Genomic DNA, 20,402 nt, shown 5'->3' on the forward strand with positions numbered 1-20,402 from the left:
ATGAGGATCCGATCACCTACATGGATGCAATGCAGAGATCTGACTCTGAGAAATGGCTAGAGGCCATGAAATTCGAAATGGAGTCCATGAAGGTCAACGATGTGTGGACATTGGTTGACCCATCCGAAGGAGTAAAACCCATAGGGTGTAAGTGGGTCTTCAAAAGGAAGAGGGGCGCAGACGGAAAGGTGGAGACCTATAAAGCCCGTCTGGTTGCCAAGGGATATCGTCAACGTTATGGTATAGACTATGACGAGATGTTTTCTCCTGTGGCAATGCTCAAATCCATTCGGATTATGCTTGCGATAGCTGCCCATCTGGACTATGAAATCTGGCAGATGGATGTGAAGACAGCTTTCCTAAATGGAGAGCTGGACGAAGAGGTGTATATGATACAACCTGAAGGGTTCACATCCACAGATGAGTCTAAGGTGTGCAAGCTACAGAGGTCCATTTATGGACTTAAGCAGGCATCTCGGAGTTGGAACATACATTTTGATAGGACGATCAAAACGTATGGCTTCGTTAAGAACGGAGAAGAGCTCTGCATTTATAAGTGGGCTAATGGTCTAGTAGTAGTATTTTTTGTATTGTATGTGGATGACATTCTCTTAATCGAGAATGATGTCCCTGCATTACAGGGAATAAAGATTTGGCTATCGTCACAGTTCTCCATGAAGGATCTGGGAGAAGCTTCCTACATCCTAGGGATGAGGATCTATAGGGATAGATCCAAAAAGTTGCTTGGCTTATCCCTGTCCACGTACATTGATACTATGCTGAAAAGGTTCAGCATGAAAAATTTCAAGAAAGGCTATCTACTGATAGGCCATGGAATTTCTCTCTCGAAGAGGGATTGTCCGACAACACCTCAAGAGAGAGAGCGTATGGGTAGGATTTCATATGCTTCGACAGTGGGATCTATCATGTACGCCATGACATGTACATGACCAGATGTGGCATACTCACTAGGGGTAGTGAGTAGATACCAATCTGATCCAGGAGAGAATCACTGGAAGGTTGTTAAAACCATCCTGAAGTATTTAAGAAATACTAAGGACCAGTGACTTATATATGGTGAATCGGACTTGAGACTTATAGGGTTTACAGACTCTAGTTTCCAGTCTGATCGCGATGATAGCAAGAGTGTGTCAGGATTTATTTTTACCCTTAATGGTGGGGCTGTCTGCTGGAAGAGTTCCAAGCAGCACACTGTGGCTGATTCAGTATGCGAGGCGGAGTATATTGCTGCATCAGATGCTGCCAAAGAAGCGGTGTGGCTGAGGAAATTCATCACCGAGCTCGGAGTAGCACCCTCCTTTGTTGGTCCAGTTCTGCTCTACTGCGACAGCTCTGGAGCCATTGCTCAGGCGAAGGAACCAAAGGCACACTAGCGGACGAAGCATATTCTGCACCGCTACCATCTCATCCGGGAGATCGTGGATCGAGGTGACGTCGACCTTCAGAAGATCGACGGGAAGGAGAACCTGGCTGACCCATTCACTAAAGCCATTGCGGTGAAGGAGTTTAACGACTACAAGTCGAAGATGGGTATTAGATACTGCACCGATAGGCTTTAGGCCAAGTGGGAGATTGTTGGGAATAGTGTCCCAAAGCCAATCGTCAGCCTGTTGACGGTTGTGCTCCTTTTTGTATTAGTACATGAATTATAAATAAATAAAAGTTATTTTGATATTTTTTCATCACAAATGTTTCATCTTCTAATGAACTCCTGTATTGTGGTGAAGTCCTTAGGACTATTTAGACTCGACAAAGGAGGATTTGTCGCTTAGTCCTTAAACATGTTCGCGACCAAATGATACGTTGTTATCAAGGATGACAACGTTTATCGAGCATAGGTCGTTGTGTGCCATATGGGTTGGTTGTCTTCATAACCAAAGAGTGTGGAGACACTGGTATGGCATACAGGTGAGATGTAATGGTACATCTACACTGAACGTGACCAACTCCGAAGCTATTTCTGCTGTCAAGATTTGCTCCGATGGGATATGGGTGTAAATGTCTCTCCGACCTGAGACCGCCACGGTGACTAGCAAGCAACTCACTGCACTTAGGCACTGGACTACCTGAATTTCTAATTCAGTGACGGAAGGTTGCTGGGTGTAGTCAAGTACTTGACTTGTCGGTGTGTGTGTCAAGATGGGATTGACCACTCCAGTTTAGGAGCTGTGTACAGTCGTGTTTCAATTTAGCAAAACCTTGGCCAGGGTAGTCCTAGTGAGGAGTCACAGGACTAATTGAGTTGAGCACGATTCGGATGATATCATCAGGGTTGACAGTTTAACCCTGAGTCGTCCTAAACACAGGGATCAAAAGGGATGAATTATACGGTAACCATATTCACGTAGGTTCTGAATGTAGCGATTGCGATTATTCGACCTATTCGATCGTCGGGTACCATTGCTAGATGGTCACTTCGATTAGTATAGAAATTGGTTCCTGTGCTACCGGCTTAGGTTCGAACCTACGGGGTCACACACATTAGAGGTTCCTTTCTGATCTGATGGCTGATTATGAGTCTTATCTATCTGAGACTCTATGATTGAGAATTTGGATTCTCTAATCATGAGTTTCACACATTTTGGGTACCGGGGTCAAAATTTTGAATTTCAAATTTTGAATTTGAAATTTGAACTCTTTGATCAGGGTTTCATATCGATGGTCTCTGATGCCTGATTGCCCATCGAATTTGGACTCAATATTTATGAGAAGTTTAATTAGTGATTTAATCACTAATTAACTCAATTTAATTGAGTAATTATTTTTGGATCAAGTCCAATTGAATTGGATTCAGTTTGGATTGACCCGATTAGGTTAAATGTTGACCTAATCGCTAAGGTGGTTTTGTCCCTGATTTGATCAGAGGTTAGGTTTAGTTAATTTTTGATTTTATTAGGATTTTATTGAGCCTAATTAAGCCTAATTATGTTGGGTTTAATCTGGTCTAATTGTGCTTGACATATTTTAAACTAGGTTGGCTCAATTTGAATCAAACCACCTTGTTTTAAATTCCCTGCGACACCCAACTTCCTTGCACCCATTTGAATTCACGAGAAGAAACTTCTCGTGAAATTTTTCTCACGCAAAACCCTTCCCCACGCCCTCATTTGTGCGCCATATGGATGGATAAAATAATTAGTTAGCCATTCAAATTCAAAGCATGTTTGAATTTGAATGGATAACTTATCACTTGCCCTTTCATCCTTATCCATTTTGTGCGCCATATTACTTACACGAGAAAAGGTTTCTCATGAAATATTTTCCATGCACAAAGATCCACGCCCCTTCTCTTCTCACGTCCAAAAGGATAGGGATAAGTTGGTTTTCGTTTGAATTCAAATTTGATTTGAATTCAAATGTGTAACCTCTTGTCTTTATCCTCTCACGCGGATAAGACACGTTCGACGTTGTTTTAAAAAGAGGAGAAAGGTGGGACGTGCGTAGAAATTTTAAGAGAGAAACTTTGAGGCGTGAGGAAGACTTCTGCGTAAGGTGAAGGTCCAAAACCTTCCGAGAGAAAAAGAAAGAAAAGAGAGAAAATTGGGCGCAGGGTTTTTGGTGTGTACCCTAGGGTTTCTACCTAGGGTTCGGGAAGTGAGATTGGTGTGCCACGAGTGTCGTGAGTCCACCAAATTTTAGGGAGAGATCCATCAGCCTCTCAAGCAACTGTGCAGATGATCCGAAGCATCCAAAAAGTCGGCACACATCGATCGAAGGAGTTCGATCAACATCTGCCATCAAAAGGGTGAAATCACGAACTAGCATTCGTGAGGAGCTGATCAGACGGGAGCTTCGTGTGGACGATCCGCAGAGGTCAGACATTTGTGTGGCTGTGACGTGATGATCAGAGCCCCCCCGACGGTGATCAGATTACGGTGATCGACTACCCGCAAAAGGTGATGTGTTCTGAACACAGCACTGTAAAATGTTTACTGATTCAAATTTGAATTTTAAATTTAAATGCATGCTGTTGTATCATATTTAGATCCTAGTGTAGGGTTAATTAGTATTAATTAATAAGATTAATTAATAATTTTGCTATAAAATAGTAATTTTGAAAAAGTTTTAAAATTACCATTTTGCCCCTGCACTAAATTTTCGCTTCACCTGCTCCATTCCCTGCGGTAGATTCCACACGGCTCCATCACTCCACGACCCTGCTCCACCTCCTGTGATGGGTTCCACGTGGCTCCATCACTCCTTGGCTGGCCATAATAATGGCCACGGTCCTGCTCCACTTCTTGCGATGGATACCGCACGATTCTTCTATCCTCTGGCAAGTCGCGACAACGGACGCCACTCCGCTTCTCGTGGCAGACTCCACGTGTCACGCCCCAGTAATAGCCACGGGTCTACCCCACTACTCTCTGCAACAAACTTTTTCTGACTATGGGCGGCCCACTGCCAGACGGTTACAGGCGTTACCATCAGTTTGTTGCCCCCTTCGCCTATAAAAGGGGAACCCCAGATACGTTATTCTATAAGCTTTTATTTTTACCTAGAAACTCTGCTAAAATTTCTGTTCGAGCACTCCATTCTTGTTGAAGCAGAGAACTGACTTGAGCGTCGGAGGGTCTTGCCGGAGCAACCCCACCTCCGGTTTAGACTTCTTTTGTAGGTCCCGGCGGCGATCGCGACTCCCTCGACTCCAGCTTCTCCGGCACAAGTGGATTTTTGCACCAACAAGTGTCTTTTCTTCTTCTTCTTCTATCACTTTATCTTCTCCTAAGAGTCCTTCTAATTCCTGAAAGAGTCTGAGAGAATCGAAGGAGTGAGATCGACTGTCAAAAAGGTCTACGCGCGAGCTATTTTAAGCACTCCTGAAGAGACCGATCAGCATCAAATCTTCGAGTGGACTTTTCGTAGAAGCTGGACATCCTATGCGACTGTGAGCAACTAAGAAGATCCCTTAGATCCACATTCTCAATTACGGTGATCAGCTATCTGTGCTCAGATATTGAGTTCGAAACTCAAGTAGTTGTAGATATGATCTACTACGTATTTTGTTTACATCCATACTTGCTGTCTTTTATTTTTAGATTTAATATATATGCTGTATGTCATGTCATAAATCCTAGCATAGGAGGTTTTAAGATTTGATCTTATGTTTGCATTGTAGATTAAAATATTTAATCTGATTTACTTCCATTAAAAATTTTAAAAAATGCATGTATAAAACTCCTACAGTTTCCTTCAATATATGACACAACCAACTAATTATGTTGATATAAAGCGGCTCACATATATTTGCCGGATGCACAAGTCTATCTATGGTCTTAGATAGGCCCCTAGAGTGCGATATGAGAAAATTGTTTTAAAACTTTTTAAGTTAGGTTTCTTTACATTCCCATGTGATCCATTGCTCTTCATTTGTCATGAGGGCTCCCACTCTATTTTTCTCCTCTATGTTGATGATATTATCATCCCTAATAATAGTCCCTCCCATATCTCCATGCTCATCATTAAATTAAGCTTACATTTCAAAATGAAAGATCTTGGGCAGTTAGCTTATTTTTTTAGTGTTAAGGTCCGTCACCTTCCTCATAGCCTTCATCTATCTCAAAATAAATATGTTCTTGATCTCCTTTAATAGATTGATATGCTTGGATGTAAAACTATTAACTTTCCAACTGCTTCAGCTAAGTTAGGCCACACCATCAGTCCCTATTATTTGATTCAATTCGCTGTCATAATATTGTCATTGTTTTGCAATATCTCACCCTCACTAAGTCAGATCTTTCCTTTGTAGTAAACCAAGTTGCCTAATATATGCAGTTTCCAACTGAAGACCATTGGTTGCCGTCAAATGCATTTTGCGTTACCTAAAAGCAGCTCTTACTCATAGGTTGTTTCTATAACATTGTCCAATTAAACTTGAAACTTATAATGATACTGATCGAGTTGATTGTCCCATTGATCATCACTCGAGAAGTGGGTATTGTGTTTGTTTTAGATTTAATCCAGCCTCTTGGTATGCTAAGAAGCAACTTACTATCATCTGATTATCTATGGAGACCGAATATAGAAGCTTGGCCCACATTGCTGCACAAATCATAGGGATTTGTCATCTCTTTAGTGACCTTTGCCTTTTACTCTGGATCGCTCTTATCATTTGGTGTGATCATATTTCTTTCATCTCCATCACATTCAATCCAATTTTTGATGCTCGCACTAAGCATATTGTGTTAGACTATCATTTTGTCTTTGAAAAAGTTGCCCACAAAAAACTAAATGTCCAATTCATATTTACTATTGATGAAGTGGCTAACATCTTCACTAAAGACCTACATCTTAGCATCATCTACATTATTTGCAAGTCAAGCTCATTCAGGCTCACCCATTTAGCTTGAGGGTGCTTGCTAGTAAACTTAACTTATATCAACCTCAATCAAAGCTATGCCAATATAATTATAATTTGTGGTACATTTAAAATTTAAGTTTTGAATTTCAAACAATAGTCGTTAATAGCATGTTTGATTCATGCAATCATAAGATGTGTCCACATAATTATCATTTTCAATGTATTTTAAATTTAAATTTAAATTTCAAATATTATCTATTCATAGCAGTTTTGATTCATCTAATTACAAGATACACTAACATAATTATCATTTCTGTTGTAATTTAAATTTAAATTTAAATTATAAATTTTGTAATTTAAATCCAAATCAATTAGATCAATTTTTGCATTTGTATTCTTATATAATCATGAATCTATAAATACAATACAATGATGACAAAATGCGACCACTAATCTCATTCTCCAAAAATAATCTTCTCTTCTTTCTACTTTCGAATAGTTAACCAAATATGCAAATATCACTTTATAGATATCATGTACTAAGCATTAGCTTCTTGAGAAAAATATTATACTGAGGCAAATTTCTTCCTACAAATCAAACGAGTTCTCAAGGATTTTCACTCAATTACATAACAACTTCCGTAATATTGTGGTGATTATTATAATAGTTATATAATGGATGCTATTTGTCCATGGCATTGAAAATCCAAAAATAATGACCATCACAATGGTTATTTTAACATAGGTGGAGCACATTCTTCTAAAAGAAAATGAGGAAAGAATTTGAAATGTAAGAAGAACACTATTTTGTATACAAAAGTAATAAAAATATTATTATTATTATTTCAATTCTATAATGACTATTATATAAGAATAAATAGTTGATGAAGCTTAGCCCTAATTGCAACCTTGCTTAGTTTTGTTGCTGTAGGCTGATGCTCCAAACCAAAATTCTTTTTCCTCCTGGGGTTTTAGATCTCTATGTTCTTTTGTCTCCTTTCCGATTCCTCCGTACCTCTTCTTTCTATGAATTCTTATTATTTGCAATCAAAAATAGAATCCTTATTGCGGTCTTAAGACGTGACTGGTTGGTTGGTCTACTTCACAAGATTTTACAAGCAAAGAAATGGACTAATGTTAAGAAGCTTCATGATGCCCATATGCTTCATGATGCCTCTATTCAAAAGTAGCCAAAATATAAAGGATCACATACCATTGCTGATCTAATTCACAGGCCAGCATATATGGATAAGTGATTGTAGTTCAATAATACGGCAAGTGAGTTCTCTCTCTTTTTCAGATTAGTGGCATTTAATCCAACTCATTTCCAAATTCAGGGGATTTTGTGATGACCAAGTGGGACTACTCAATCTATTGGTACCCAAGTTTCAGCTCAAGTGGTTGGGGCCAGGATGAAGGCCTTCGATCCATTCCCAAATTGACCCTATAAAAGATTCAAACCAGATAATGAACTTTTATCGGCAAGCCCATGCGTAATTTTAATTGGATTGAGTTCAAATTGGTAAGAAAATAAAGTTTGAAGAGGGGTTTGGGACTTGGGAGCCATAGTGTAGAAATATAGTTGAGTTTCAGATTGCATTAGGTAGCAATCTCATATAATGATTAGTTTAGATTCGCAAGACTCATATAAAAGTTTGGGTTGTATTCAGGCTATCTTGGGTTATCAAAGGTGTTAACCTAAACCTAACTAAACCTGAAGTTAGCTTAAGATTTAGTTATGTTAGCTCTTGCCCAAGGGAGAATGAAAAAGAAGGAATTCACCATCTAAAATGTCTTTCTATTGGATCGGATCCAAACCCATTTAGTCATTCACTCGCTCTTCTATGATGCGGCCTCTATCAGGTTAAGACTAAGTCCACAAATGGATTGGGTCTCATCTGGGTCGGATCCAAACCCAAACTCTATGAAACTCAATTATACAAGCCACATGGAATTGTGGATAATGGGTTGGATCCACACTCTACAATCCTCAAGAAATTTGAGTCAAGAACATCCAACACTCTCTATATTATTTTCTCAGTGCTTAATCTGGATTTGATCTAGACCAATCCGACCCTCTATATATATATATATTAGTGGATCTTGAAGGTAAACCTATCAAGCCAACCTGATCCAACCAAACTCGCTAGCGGAGTAGATCGGATCGGATCCACTTACTAGACCCGAAATCCACTGAAAATATAAATTGATTAAATAAATTCCTGACCCAGTCCAGCTCGGTTTATCCTAGTTTGTACAGTAACTGCGACGGGAGGCGGTGGCTGGCGCACGCACTCTCCTCCACTCTGTTCCAAGGCCAGCGACCGCCATAGAAAAAAAATACGGTCGTAGAAGCTCGAGCGAGAGGGGGATCGAAGCGCGTAGGAGAAGGGATGAGGGTGGGCGTGGTAACGGCGAGCAGATGCGCCTTCGCCTCCGCGCTGCCAAACTTCCGCATCAAACCCGGGATCAGATGCTCTTCCTCTCTCTCTCCTTCCACCTCCATCGCCACTGCTCCAACCACCACCACCTCTGGTACCAACTTCCTATCCTGTTATTATTCCAGTATCGGAGTATTGGAGTCTCTTCCTCTCTTTACATCACATTTTAATTCGTATGTACGACTGCATATGTTTTTAATTTAATTGAGTTCCTCTTGTTCTTGAAATCAGTTTTATATGCTTAAATTTTGGCTGATTGGTTTGGGTTATGTTTAAGTTTATTTGATTAATAATTGGTTTTGATATTTTGAATTATGAAAAAAAGAAAAAGAAAAAAGTCCTGCTTTTGAATCTAAAATAGTTAACTTTTAGATTTCAGCATCAATAAGATTTTTTTTTTTTTTTTTTGTTCGTCATGTTGTACGTACGCTCGTTATTCACTCTTAGAAGGTGAGATGTTCATCACTTGAGCTGTATTGCAACTGGATTCTTTTGCAAGGATAGCATGGTATACAAAAGAAATCAAATTGGAGTCAATTTGGAACTATGTTGATGTTAGCAATGTCTCTGAAGTGACTCTTCTTTGTTACTGGCATATCTGCCATTTTGTATGTAGTAAAGCCAATGACTGATAATTGTAGAGGAGATTCATGTTTGCCTTTACATACCAACGAATATACATGCTAGACTAGATTGCTGCTTGCAATGCTAAATAAATACTATCACTCCTTAAAATGTGGAGTGTCATTGTCATTGGATAAAGTTGTTCTTTCCAGTGACTATCAAATTTATTGCTGGGAAGCTAGAGAGGTAACTCATGTATGTTAGACTGCACCTCTCCTTTATCTCTATTTTTCTAAAATGATTTCCTTAAAAGAATGTCAATATGCATCTTCTTTTGGATTTTTTTTTTCTGGATTCCTGGTGACTGATTCTCCAGAAATTGAGTGAGAGGGCGCCGACGTTCTTTTTTGGGAGATTGAAGAGACTAGTGAGGAAGACTGAATGCATGCAACTGATATTTACAATATACCGTTATTCCTTATTAATATGATTTCAACAAAAAAGTTGGTCTCGCATTGTAAATTTTTGTTTAATTCCTGAGTTAGGAAAATGGAGGACTGACATTAAGACATCAACGTTTAATAACAGAAGTTTGAAGAATAAGCCTTTCTTTAGAAATACCAAACTATTGAAATAAAAAAAATGATTACTGCTTTTGTTTGGCCATAGAATTATGTTCCATTCTTTACCAACTTGCTTATTATGCATGGTGGACTTTGTTCTCGTCTCCCTACATGATGCTTATTCATCTGTCACAGTGTTGCCCAAGATGTTTTTGCTTGAGCTAAGCTTGGTGCATCTGTACGGTAGTCATATCTTTCAAACTTCATTATCTCCTTTAATGTATACAAATGCTATCATTTCATTTTCGAGTGAGATTCTCATGATATTATTCCCTTCTAGTTGGTGTGGGAGTTTGTTCAGCCTGTGGACAAAAGCCATGTTGCAAATTCTTTCTACCTATAATAGAATTTGTTTCTAACAGTTTGTGGCATGTAATGCAGATTATATTTCTTTCATTAAAGATGTTGCTGCAGCAAGACCTCCTGAGCATCTTCCTTACTTGTTGAACATCCTCCAAACACGAGGTAGACTTTTCTTATACCATGAATTAACCCATTTGTGTTTCATTTGAAGATAAGGTAATCTGGACTAACTTGCTTGTTCAACGCCCTACTAACATGAGGTAGATTTTTCTTATATCATGAACTAACTCATTCCTGTTTCATTTGAAGATAAAGATAATATGGAATGCATTGAATATAGTTTTACTAGCTATTAGAGTGTTAACTAATATTCTTTCAAGATCACATGGTGTCTGTGTGATAAACGTTAAGTTTAATGGACAGGTCTTGTCTTGCATGTATGGGTTAAAGAACAAGAGAACATGTTTGTTTTTCATGGATTTCATATTCTTAAAAATTGGCATGCATGAACTTGATATGTGATTGTAGCCTGAACTGTTTATCTTTGTTAACTAGGCCCTTGAACCAAAAGCTTAAGTTGATAGGCAATAGTTTAATAATATATATCAGGGTCAAAACCCCTCCTTCACATGGGCCCTGGATGCATGCTCGTGATGGAATAAACAAGTCAAGACAATAATTGAAATGAGTCCCAGTAGCAAATCTGGTGAATTAAATAAATAACTGATCACTATTTGAATTCATGATCTCCAACAACCTGAATCGAAAAGCTTAAGTTGATGGGAAGTGGGTCAGTGGGTCAACAAGACATATTAGGCTTAACAATTTTGTACCAAGACAAGCTGCTATCTAGATTGATAAATGATAACCTTGTCTTTAAGCAATATGTCTGCTGATTCATTCTCTTCATCTAGCATTGCATGTGAATATTTAGGGGTTAGAGACCTGGATGTCATGGAGCTTTCATTACAAGATTGACAAATGCTATGCAACAATATGATGGTACATACTGCCTTCACCCAAAAGAGAGAGGGAGAGATCACTATATCTCACTCCATGATATCTTACCCCTAATCCATGACCTGCAACCTTCAATCTACAATCTCTGACCGCCAATATATGGCTTCTGGCCTCCGAGCAATGAGATTTGCAACCTCTGACCTCTAATGAGTTTTGTTTGGAGTGGAAGATGTCAAGGATGATTGACTGGCATGACTGTGGGGGATCAACAAGGGAAATCAAAGAAGCTATTGGGACTAGAATGTGGTGGCTAGAAAGTCAAAGACGACTGCACGGTGAGAATGAGGATGAAAAGAGAGATAATGGTTGTCATCGTCGTTGGCTATGGTGGTGGTGGCAACAATAGAGGAGATATCTCTGGCAAGGGGAACCATGAGGATTGGAGTTGCTAGAGAGGAGATATTGGTGAAAGGGGGAGTGGTTGCCACTGAGATGGTCCATAATTGTTGCGATCTATGAACCAATGGCGTGAGGGTTAGGAGAGGGGCTGGGTAAGGGCTAGGAGAGATAGAGCAAAGGCAAGGGAGATGCATTAGGGTGTTGAGGGGAGAGGGATTGAAGGGTTGAGAGGGGGGCCTGATCTCTACTTTTATAAAAGGGTTCGGTTCGGCCGAGCGTATCGAGTTAGAACTACCTGAAAATAGGCAAAACCGATTAGTTCAGTCCGATTTGGACTAGTTCGAACAAGTTCGTCTACTACCCTAAAATGAATGCCTGAACTGCTCTGGTTCCTAAGTGGTTCGGTCTGATGCACCTGGAACATACTAGTCCAATATAGTTCTACATACCCTGATTAGGACTCTTGTAATATGATGATGTAGGAGTCAAATAGTTTTCTACTTATTTAACAACGTTTTTAGGCTTCAAGTGTTGAATAAGAACTTGGAATTGCTTGACTCTATGATTGGTTGCTAGACTTGTATTGAATAATGTATGCATCAAATTGATTTGTTTTTCTCGTTTCATCATAGACACATGTATACTATTTAGGTAATAGTTGTGATGCATTGTCTCCCTCAAAAGCTCTTTTTATCCAGTTTTCATCTTCTTACCATTGGATCAGCCACTTAGATGACCCACGGTGGCAGACCATAAGCTCAGGACTCATATTGGTGCATGGCAATGCTTCCAGGAATAATTCAAGTAAAAACTGCTTTTATTTGCCTGAATTCTAGCAAACCTCCAATTTTAGATGAAATATACATAAGATTGTAGCTTGGGCAGGTTTAATTAGGTTCAGGTTCAATCAATATCCAAATTGACATATGACCACCTGAACCCAACTTGATTATGGACTCAAGTAATGTGTTTCAGTTCTAACAGAATTTGGATAGCATCTGGTTAGGTAATGTATGTGAGTTGTATCATAGTAGGATTCTGAATATAATCATGCTATGTTATTCATCTTGGCATTAAACTGTCATGTGTTAGGACCTCTATTTTAGAAAAATAGATCCATATAGGCTGCATTGGGTCGGAAGTCCCACATTTGAATTTCAAGTTGGATCAGGTTGCTCGATCATTTTGATATGATACCAACTCGACCGAACATGAAATCATATGATATGCACCTGTAAAAACCTCAGAAATGATCTCAGTATTGGACCTTGGACATATATTAGTGCCAAATCGAATCTCTTTAGAAAGAGGATCTTTTTTCTCATGGTAGCCTGCTCCAATCCCCTTACGAAACTTTCGTTGTTGGGGTAGGCATACACTTTACATGTTTCTAGTGATTCACATGGCATCATCAAATGATACAACTCTTGGATAAGAATCTACAACACACTAGAATGCCCTTGTTGACAATCCTCTACTCCGACAGCATCTAGGGTTCCTTGAACAATGTGATATCTCACATCATGTGAATATATATGTAGGGGAAGAAACGCTTCAGCTCCTTCTGTATATTTTGAAGTCAGCTTGTTTTGAAAGAGGTATTGCAGCATCTTGACTCCAGAAAGATGATCAAAATGTTATGATTTTAAATTTTTAATACTTGATGGGCATTCCAGCAGATATCAAATACTTTTTATGTGTAAATGAGAACATGAAGACTGTTCTTGGTGAAGTCTTAGAAGTCTTCATGATTAATGGGCTTTTTAGGTATCTATTCTTGAAAAAAATCATGATAACTTTTTAATTATTATGGTTGAGCTTATGAATTTGACTTGAAGGAAAAATTTATAAATGTGCGTGGGTGAAGTTATGTTCTCTAGTTGGTTTTGTCTATAAAGTGGACCAGCATTTTTTTTTACTTTTTGGGGAAAGGACTAGGATTTTTTTTGAGTTCATTCTTAATAATGCTTACAGTGAAGAATTTGGAATTTGTTCTTGCAGTCACTCTCCTCTCTCTCTCTCTCTCTATATATATATATATATATATATATATATATATATCCTTAGGCATTAGCCACTCTAAAATTTTAATTTGCTCAGGGTTTGCTTACTTTTATGACTGACCACTGAAGTTTGAATGACAGTAGTGAAAAAGCTGGTAGAAAATGATGTTATGTTAGCAGGAATAGGGGTGCACCAAATCCTTTCTCTGTATAGGCTTTAGTCTTCTATTGGCATGAAGAATTGGAAATGGTTTGGTGGCCATGATATTTACATAGTTTTTTAAAAAAAAAAATCTTCAGATTGTTTGGCTACTTTTGGTGTATTCAACTTTTGATTTTCTGTCAAGGCTACTGTTTTGTTCTTTTGTCTATTTCCATTTATTGAATAGAGTTTGTGTTTTACCAAAGATAATTCTGTTACTTCTTATTATGGAGCATCAAATATTGTTCAAACTTGTATGAAGTTGTAACATTTATCTAGAAATGGGTTTGTTCGAACATGAATTGGCCTTACAACAGAAAGTACCATCTGCTTTTAACCATGTTATTTTTCATCAGTTGTCAGAATTTTGATCTAATCAATTGAAATCTTCAGTTTCAAAATATGTTTTCTTCTTTAATATCATAGCAATGTGTTTAGATAGCAATGCCTGTTGATGGCTGTTCAATAATATGAAGTAGTTGGTGTGGATTTTAGCTATTAGCTTGACAAGAAATCATTAACACATCCTATGATGACAATGTTCTGAAGGCAATACGTTCTAGTGGTTTTGTATTGTAGAATGGAATATTTTGTTCTTAAAAATTAAAATCATTTTTCACAGGTGAAACAATTGTTTCTCCTGGAGCCAAGGAAGGATTGATTCCCCTTGTTATTCCACTGTCAGAAAGCTCATCAGGTTCAAACACAAATCTTATTTTTATGATTGCCAAATGTTCTTGATATTTGATTTCATCTTTAGACATTGATTTGTTGTGTTACACATTTTTTTTATTTGGGCATGGTAACAGGTACTTTGACATCATTACTAAGATGGCCAACATCTCCACCAGGGTAAGTACACGTCTTTTTTCCCCCTCAGTAGTTCTTTTTCTTGTTTGTCATTTCTTTTTAAACTTAGGTCCTCCAACATTATAATGCTCATGCTCTTCTTGATGCTGTAGGATGGAGATGCCCGTTGTGGAAGTTCATAAGCATGGGGTCTGGCTTTTGGCAAATAATGTAAGATCTGCAATCCAAGAGAGTGCTTTGTCCAGTTTCTATTGGCATCTTTGCAAGATTTCCTATTCAACCATGGACTTATTGAACTTATTCTGTGAGGGAAGATGAACATTTGTTGCAAATCAGAAAACAACAGTCGAGCCATTATATTGATTGATTGCTAAACATTTTGTGAAGATGAGTTCAGTTCTGCATTGACAGGCAGTCAGTCTTAGCTCATGCAACTAGGTCTCCTAGTCTTAGAAATAGTTTAAACAACACTTAATATGGGTGCATTCATCTCTAAGCTACAACTAACTGGACAAAGTGACAGAACCCCAGATGACATGGTGTGTTGTTTTTATTTTTTTGGTGCATAACACTGTTCCTGCAGAATCAGTTATGGAAGACCAGACACATGACTTCAAGCAGATTATAAAGGTCACCATGCATCCAGGTGCATTGGTTTCAGCATGTTCAAAGCTAATGCCATTTGCATAGACCAATCATCAATTCAGAATTGGTCATTTGCTCTGGAGTTCTGTTGAGTTGACAAAGGACAAACATTTGAGATGTGATAAGCCATTATGAGTTATTATATTAAATTTAATTAATTTGCATGCTTTACTGTAAACATTTATTTTATGATATTGCATGATTTTTAACTGTCAAATTAATGACGTTTCTTAGAGAGAAGATTTCTGCTAGGTAATTTGTCTTTTAGGTAATATGGAAAGTTCCTCTGTTAGACAAAATCATCATGTTTACGGATATGGCAAACTTCGAAAAGGTTGATGTCCAATATGAGAGCAGGTCATATAGACATTCCAATACTTCGATCTTTCATAAAGAGGACTCCATATGCCCACTTGCTATTTAAGAAAGTACCAACTGCATTAACACCAATCACACTTTAAATGATAAAATTTCATCATCAGAATTTACAACAATATCTAATGTCATGATAATCTATAGGAGTTTGTTAAGTAAAAACCTGGATTTTCATTTGTACAACTACCTACATAAATGAATTTAATACTCTTTCTCAAGAGTAACCTATGACCAACCTGTTTTCTGAATGTATACATTTTTGTAAGGTCCCCATCTTCTTTGTCTCAATGTTGCAGGTAGATCAATTTATTCATAGAATCCTTGTTGAGGAAGATGCCAGCAACCATCAAGGAAGTAATGACAGGTTATGGGATGCTTCATCTGATGCTGGAAGAAAGCTTTATAAGAAGCGTGATCTGGTGGAGTCTGGAATTGCTGATGTTGATACCTATCTACTGAAGAAGGTATATAGCAAAATCACTGCTTAAGTGATTGAACATCCTCTCATATTTTTGTTTTTGTTTCAGGTTGGACTGTTTCCAGATCTTATAGAGCGGAAAGCATCATGCCATTTGGAGAAAGGGGACCAGGTAAGACCTTAAATTTTGTGCTTTATTGATAAGGCTCCCTTATTACCTGTTGAATTAGTTTCCTCATGGTCATCATTTTTCCTTGTAAAGGTTTCTGCCTTGGTTACTGGAGAGTTCTATACAAGGAATCATTTTCCAGGATTTGGACGACCTTTTATATTCCATGCAGAGCTTTTGCTGAAGTTCGTAAAGATTCTTGCTACATAATTGACAAAGATGTGTTCAATGTTAAATTTGTGTAAACGCTTCCACAGCAATATATACATAACTGTTTGTCACCCGATGTATCTTGTCAGGGTTGGGCGTAAGCTTGAAGCCAAAGATGCAGCCCGGGGTGCACTAAAGTCACCATGGTGGACACTGGGCTGTACATACCAAGTATGACTGCTCTAATTGTGTTAAGAAATCAGTTTATAGTTCTTCATGCTAGAGTTGATTATAGTTGTTGCATGCTTCTCCTGCTTAGGAAGCTGCTGAGATTGCAGAATGGGAGGATGAACAAATCGAGTATATAAAGGAGAAAGTGACTGAAGAGGGAAAGCAGGAAGATCTGAAGAAAGGAAAAGCACCAGAGCAGGTTTTTTATTTGCTACGTGTCTTCTATTTATCATATACAAGAAATATTATGTGATGAAACATTCCTGCAATATGATTGTGGACCTAAGGTTTCTCCAAATGCAGGTGGCTCTTGATGAAGCTGCATTTTTGTTAGATTTAGCCTCAGTTGATGGCACCTGGGATGAGGCTGTGGATCAAGTTGCTGAATGTTATAGGGTGGCCGGACTAAATGATATTGCAAGGTTTATCCTGTACAAAGAGTAAATTTTGGATGACCTGTATATAGGTATGCTAACCTTGCAGTACTCTGTTATTGGGCATTTCATGAAACCTCACCATTTTGTTATTTTTCCAGTGGCATCTACTCCAGATACTACTAATTCTCAAGTTCCAATAATGTGATCCTTCTTTTTCATTATCAGATAATTCACCTTTCATCTTCCTTCATGTTTACTATAGAATTGGTAGGCACAAGATACTTTGCACCATTGACATGCACATTTTTGAAGCCATATATTAGCCAGGTTTATATTAATCAGGGAAATCTGTGCTAGTCAACTGATGCGTTTTTATGGATATGGTATTGGTGAGAAATTAGAATATACAATCATGACATGTTTCAAGCTGATAAAATATTAATTTAATCAACAGGGTTTGATAGAGAGGGTGAGCAGGTGTTTTAAATTTGGCGTACTGAAAAGTTAGCTTTCTTAGGAGCCTCTAAAGTTCTGTTGAACAGATTTTGAATTTTTGCTCTGTTGGTGACCCTGGCTTGCTGTATATTGGATCTAAATTTAATAGTGCACTGGCTTCTCATTGGGCTTACCTTGAGGAGTACCTTGCTTGTAATTATACTTAACCTGATTGTTGTTGTAGTCTCATCCTCATCTTATATGATGAACAATTCATTGTAGATAGCAACTTATTTTGTGAACTTAAGAATCCTTACAACCTTTAGAATTGGTCTTGCATGGAGTATCTTTTCAAGTAAGATGTTTTGAGCCATCTCACTCCTATAGTTATAAACCTTGGACAACAAATTGGTGTAAGTAGACTTGGATGATCACTAAAAGATTCTAGTGCAAATCACTTTCATGTTAGAACAACCATGTGATAGAACATTCAGATACACAACTCATGGTGTCTGGTATCCATTCTTCATATTTTTATGATTTTGACTCTAGCTAATTAATCTAACTACCATGTTCCTCTATTAAATGCCAAATCTTAGTTTGCTTTAATCTTAGACATGGATGGCTATCCTAACAGCTTCTATACTTGATATACCTAACATGTAGCATGTAGATATGCATATAATTATTTAGAAAATTTTATATTTCTTATCAGTCAATACTTTGAGTTTGGCCACAATCCTACTTCTATTTCACATTCGATCAATTATATTGACAATATATGTTAAAAATTTGTCCTTTAATAACCTACATCATTAAGAATGCATGAGAAGGGAAAACTTTTGAGGAACTTCAATTATAATTGGGTTGGCAGAAGAAGAATGGATCCTGTAATGTAAGGGTCAAAATGCATGGTATGTGATATAAATCATTTGACACTCCATTTAAGAGTGGCTAAGAAGAGTAACCCTATCTATCACATGTAGGCACCAGCGAACAACTTGCAATCATGCTTCTGTTGACAAAAACTAATATAAAGCTTGGGTGCAAATGTGCATGACATGCCATATAAATCTATACTTACATAGTTTATCATGATTTATGCATGAGTATTATTTAATTTCAAGTTTTTGCTGAGCTAGTCAAGTTTGCATTGAGTTTCTAGTTCAAGATTTAAATGGATTCAAACCCAAATCAGTAATAAGTTAAATCCATAATCAATATGCAGGACCATATCTGGAAATTTCTAATTCCAGAATGGTGATTTTATTCTATTCTAGGATTTAGAAATTTTAATTGATCATTTGTTCAATATTCTAATAATGAAGAAGCATAAGTTGAGAAGGAGAGAAAAGAATGAATTTGGAAACTGGAACCAGAAATTTCCAAATCCACTTTTTAGGACATTTATTAAATTTAATTGCACAACCAAACACCTGATATTTTAATCATAACTTATAATTTTTTTTATAAGAAAAAGAATCATGAAGTATCATAATTTTATGGTATGCCTAAGCACAACTTAAACTTGCCTTGATGATTCTGTCAAATTTCAATTTTTTGGTGGAAACCCAGTTATCTTCTTGCAATGTGCAAGTTACTGGTTATCAAATACCGTTTTCAGTCCTAGCATGAAAGGACCAACACTTAAAACCATATGTGAAGATCCACTAATCAAATGAAGCTGGCCAACAAAAAGGATGAGAACAAACTTCTGACCTTCAGAAATGTGCTTATTTTGTCCTCCTGAGATTAGAACATGTGCAAGTGGAAGTAACTTTCCTGCTCTACATTTTTACAGTCACTTGGATGATAAACAAAAACCCAACTATGCTAATTGCTTGCAGAGTCTAGTGTCTGATGTGGAATTTGAGCAATTTCATAATGACTTTCAAGGAGTAGCTGTCCTCTTCAATGGAACAAATGTGTTTTGAGATTTTTTTTTTTAATTATTATTTTAAAGTAATGGTGAGGCAACTAAGTCTCTGGAACATCTTATCTTTAAATGAAGCCATCATGTACCCAAAATGATCAAATAAAGCAAATGCTAATTGTGCTTATGATTTTGAATTCTTCAATTGCAGGTGACTGAGAGATCCATTAGAGAGCACAAGAACAAGTTGGCAAAGCATCAAGTGCAAGCAATCAAACATGACACGATTCTTAAATTGTGTGAATGACTATTTATCAGCCGTCAAATGAAGCTAACTGCAGTGCTCCAAGTGGAGGACCAAAAGATTTACAGCTAACCTTATCCATTTGATCACTATTGGAATTGATTTCCATTATGTTTCTTGGAGATGGTTGAATAAAATGTCCTTTTTTATGCATGGGAAGTGATAAAGAATATACGTATGAATCAGATATTAAAACATTAAATATTCATTCTAATTGAACTGAAAGCTAATTTCTGATGATTCAGTAAGTTGCTCTTCTTGAAATATCATTTCTTGTTTCCATTCAAAGATGAGGAAATATGCAAATGAAAATTATGTCAAATCACACAAATGCAATATCGTATATTATGTGTGAATCAATAATACATAACAACATGGATTTCAGTATAGATATTTGATTGCTTTTTGATCAACCATTCAATTCATCTTTCTGACCATGAAAATAGACTATTTAGCATATTTCATTCCATTAACCTACCAAAGCCACAGATTCTGTATTCGATGGAATTAAACTGCAATTATGAGGGGGAGAGGGTTTAGCATATAAAAAGGAGGGGAAGGGAGGAAGTATGGATTGGATCATTTAGAAAGAGAAGAAGGGTCTCTATCTTTATCTGCTTCTCTTAATAAATTGAAGATGGTGACAGGAAGTTACAGATTAATGGAGAACCTAGAAAAGCACTAGAAGTTGCATATCCTTCATCTGAGAAACAAGTTAATTTTGTCTAAAAAGTCTAGCAAAAGGATTTGCAATGGATGACTGCAATCAAATTCTTTATGTAATTCTAATAATGCTTT

General features: G+C 37.4%; 1 protein-coding gene across 1 annotated transcript; it reads left to right on the forward strand.

Moving 5' to 3' along the window:
• Window positions 1–8,576: 8,576 nt before the first annotated feature.
• LOC105038740 (protein IN CHLOROPLAST ATPASE BIOGENESIS, chloroplastic) lies at window positions 8,577–19,726 on the forward strand. The gene is made up of 12 exons (XM_010914612.3): window positions 8,577–8,857; window positions 10,332–10,415; window positions 14,440–14,514; window positions 14,627–14,669; window positions 14,780–14,837; window positions 15,944–16,111; window positions 16,175–16,237; window positions 16,328–16,419; window positions 16,534–16,615; window positions 16,704–16,814; window positions 16,919–17,081; window positions 19,512–19,726. The coding sequence occupies exons 1-11, from the start codon at window positions 8,716–8,718 to the stop codon at window positions 17,057–17,059; spliced, it is 1,059 nt and encodes a 352-aa protein (XP_010912914.1). The 5' UTR covers window positions 8,577–8,715; the 3' UTR covers window positions 17,060–17,081; window positions 19,512–19,726.
• The last annotated feature ends 676 nt before the right edge of the window (window positions 19,727–20,402 follow it).

This window comes from Elaeis guineensis, chromosome 1 (assembly GCF_000442705.2).
Source record: "Elaeis guineensis isolate ETL-2024a chromosome 1, EG11, whole genome shotgun sequence".
In the NCBI taxonomy this organism is placed as follows: Eukaryota; Viridiplantae; Streptophyta; class Magnoliopsida; order Arecales; family Arecaceae; genus Elaeis; species Elaeis guineensis.

Bases quoted from the DNA above. Each gene is read 5' to 3' on its own strand.
- LOC105038740 (XM_010914612.3), top strand. From the start codon at position 8,716: ATGAGGGTGGGCGTGGTAACGGCGAGCAGATGCGCCTTCGCCTCCGCG. The intron at 16,112-16,174 runs GTATATAGCAAA...TTTTTGTTTCAG, and splicing joins ATACCTATCTACTGAAGAAG to GTTGGACTGTTTCCAGATCT. The intron at 16,420-16,533 runs GTTCGTAAAGAT...GTATCTTGTCAG, and splicing joins CATGCAGAGCTTTTGCTGAA to GGTTGGGCGTAAGCTTGAAG.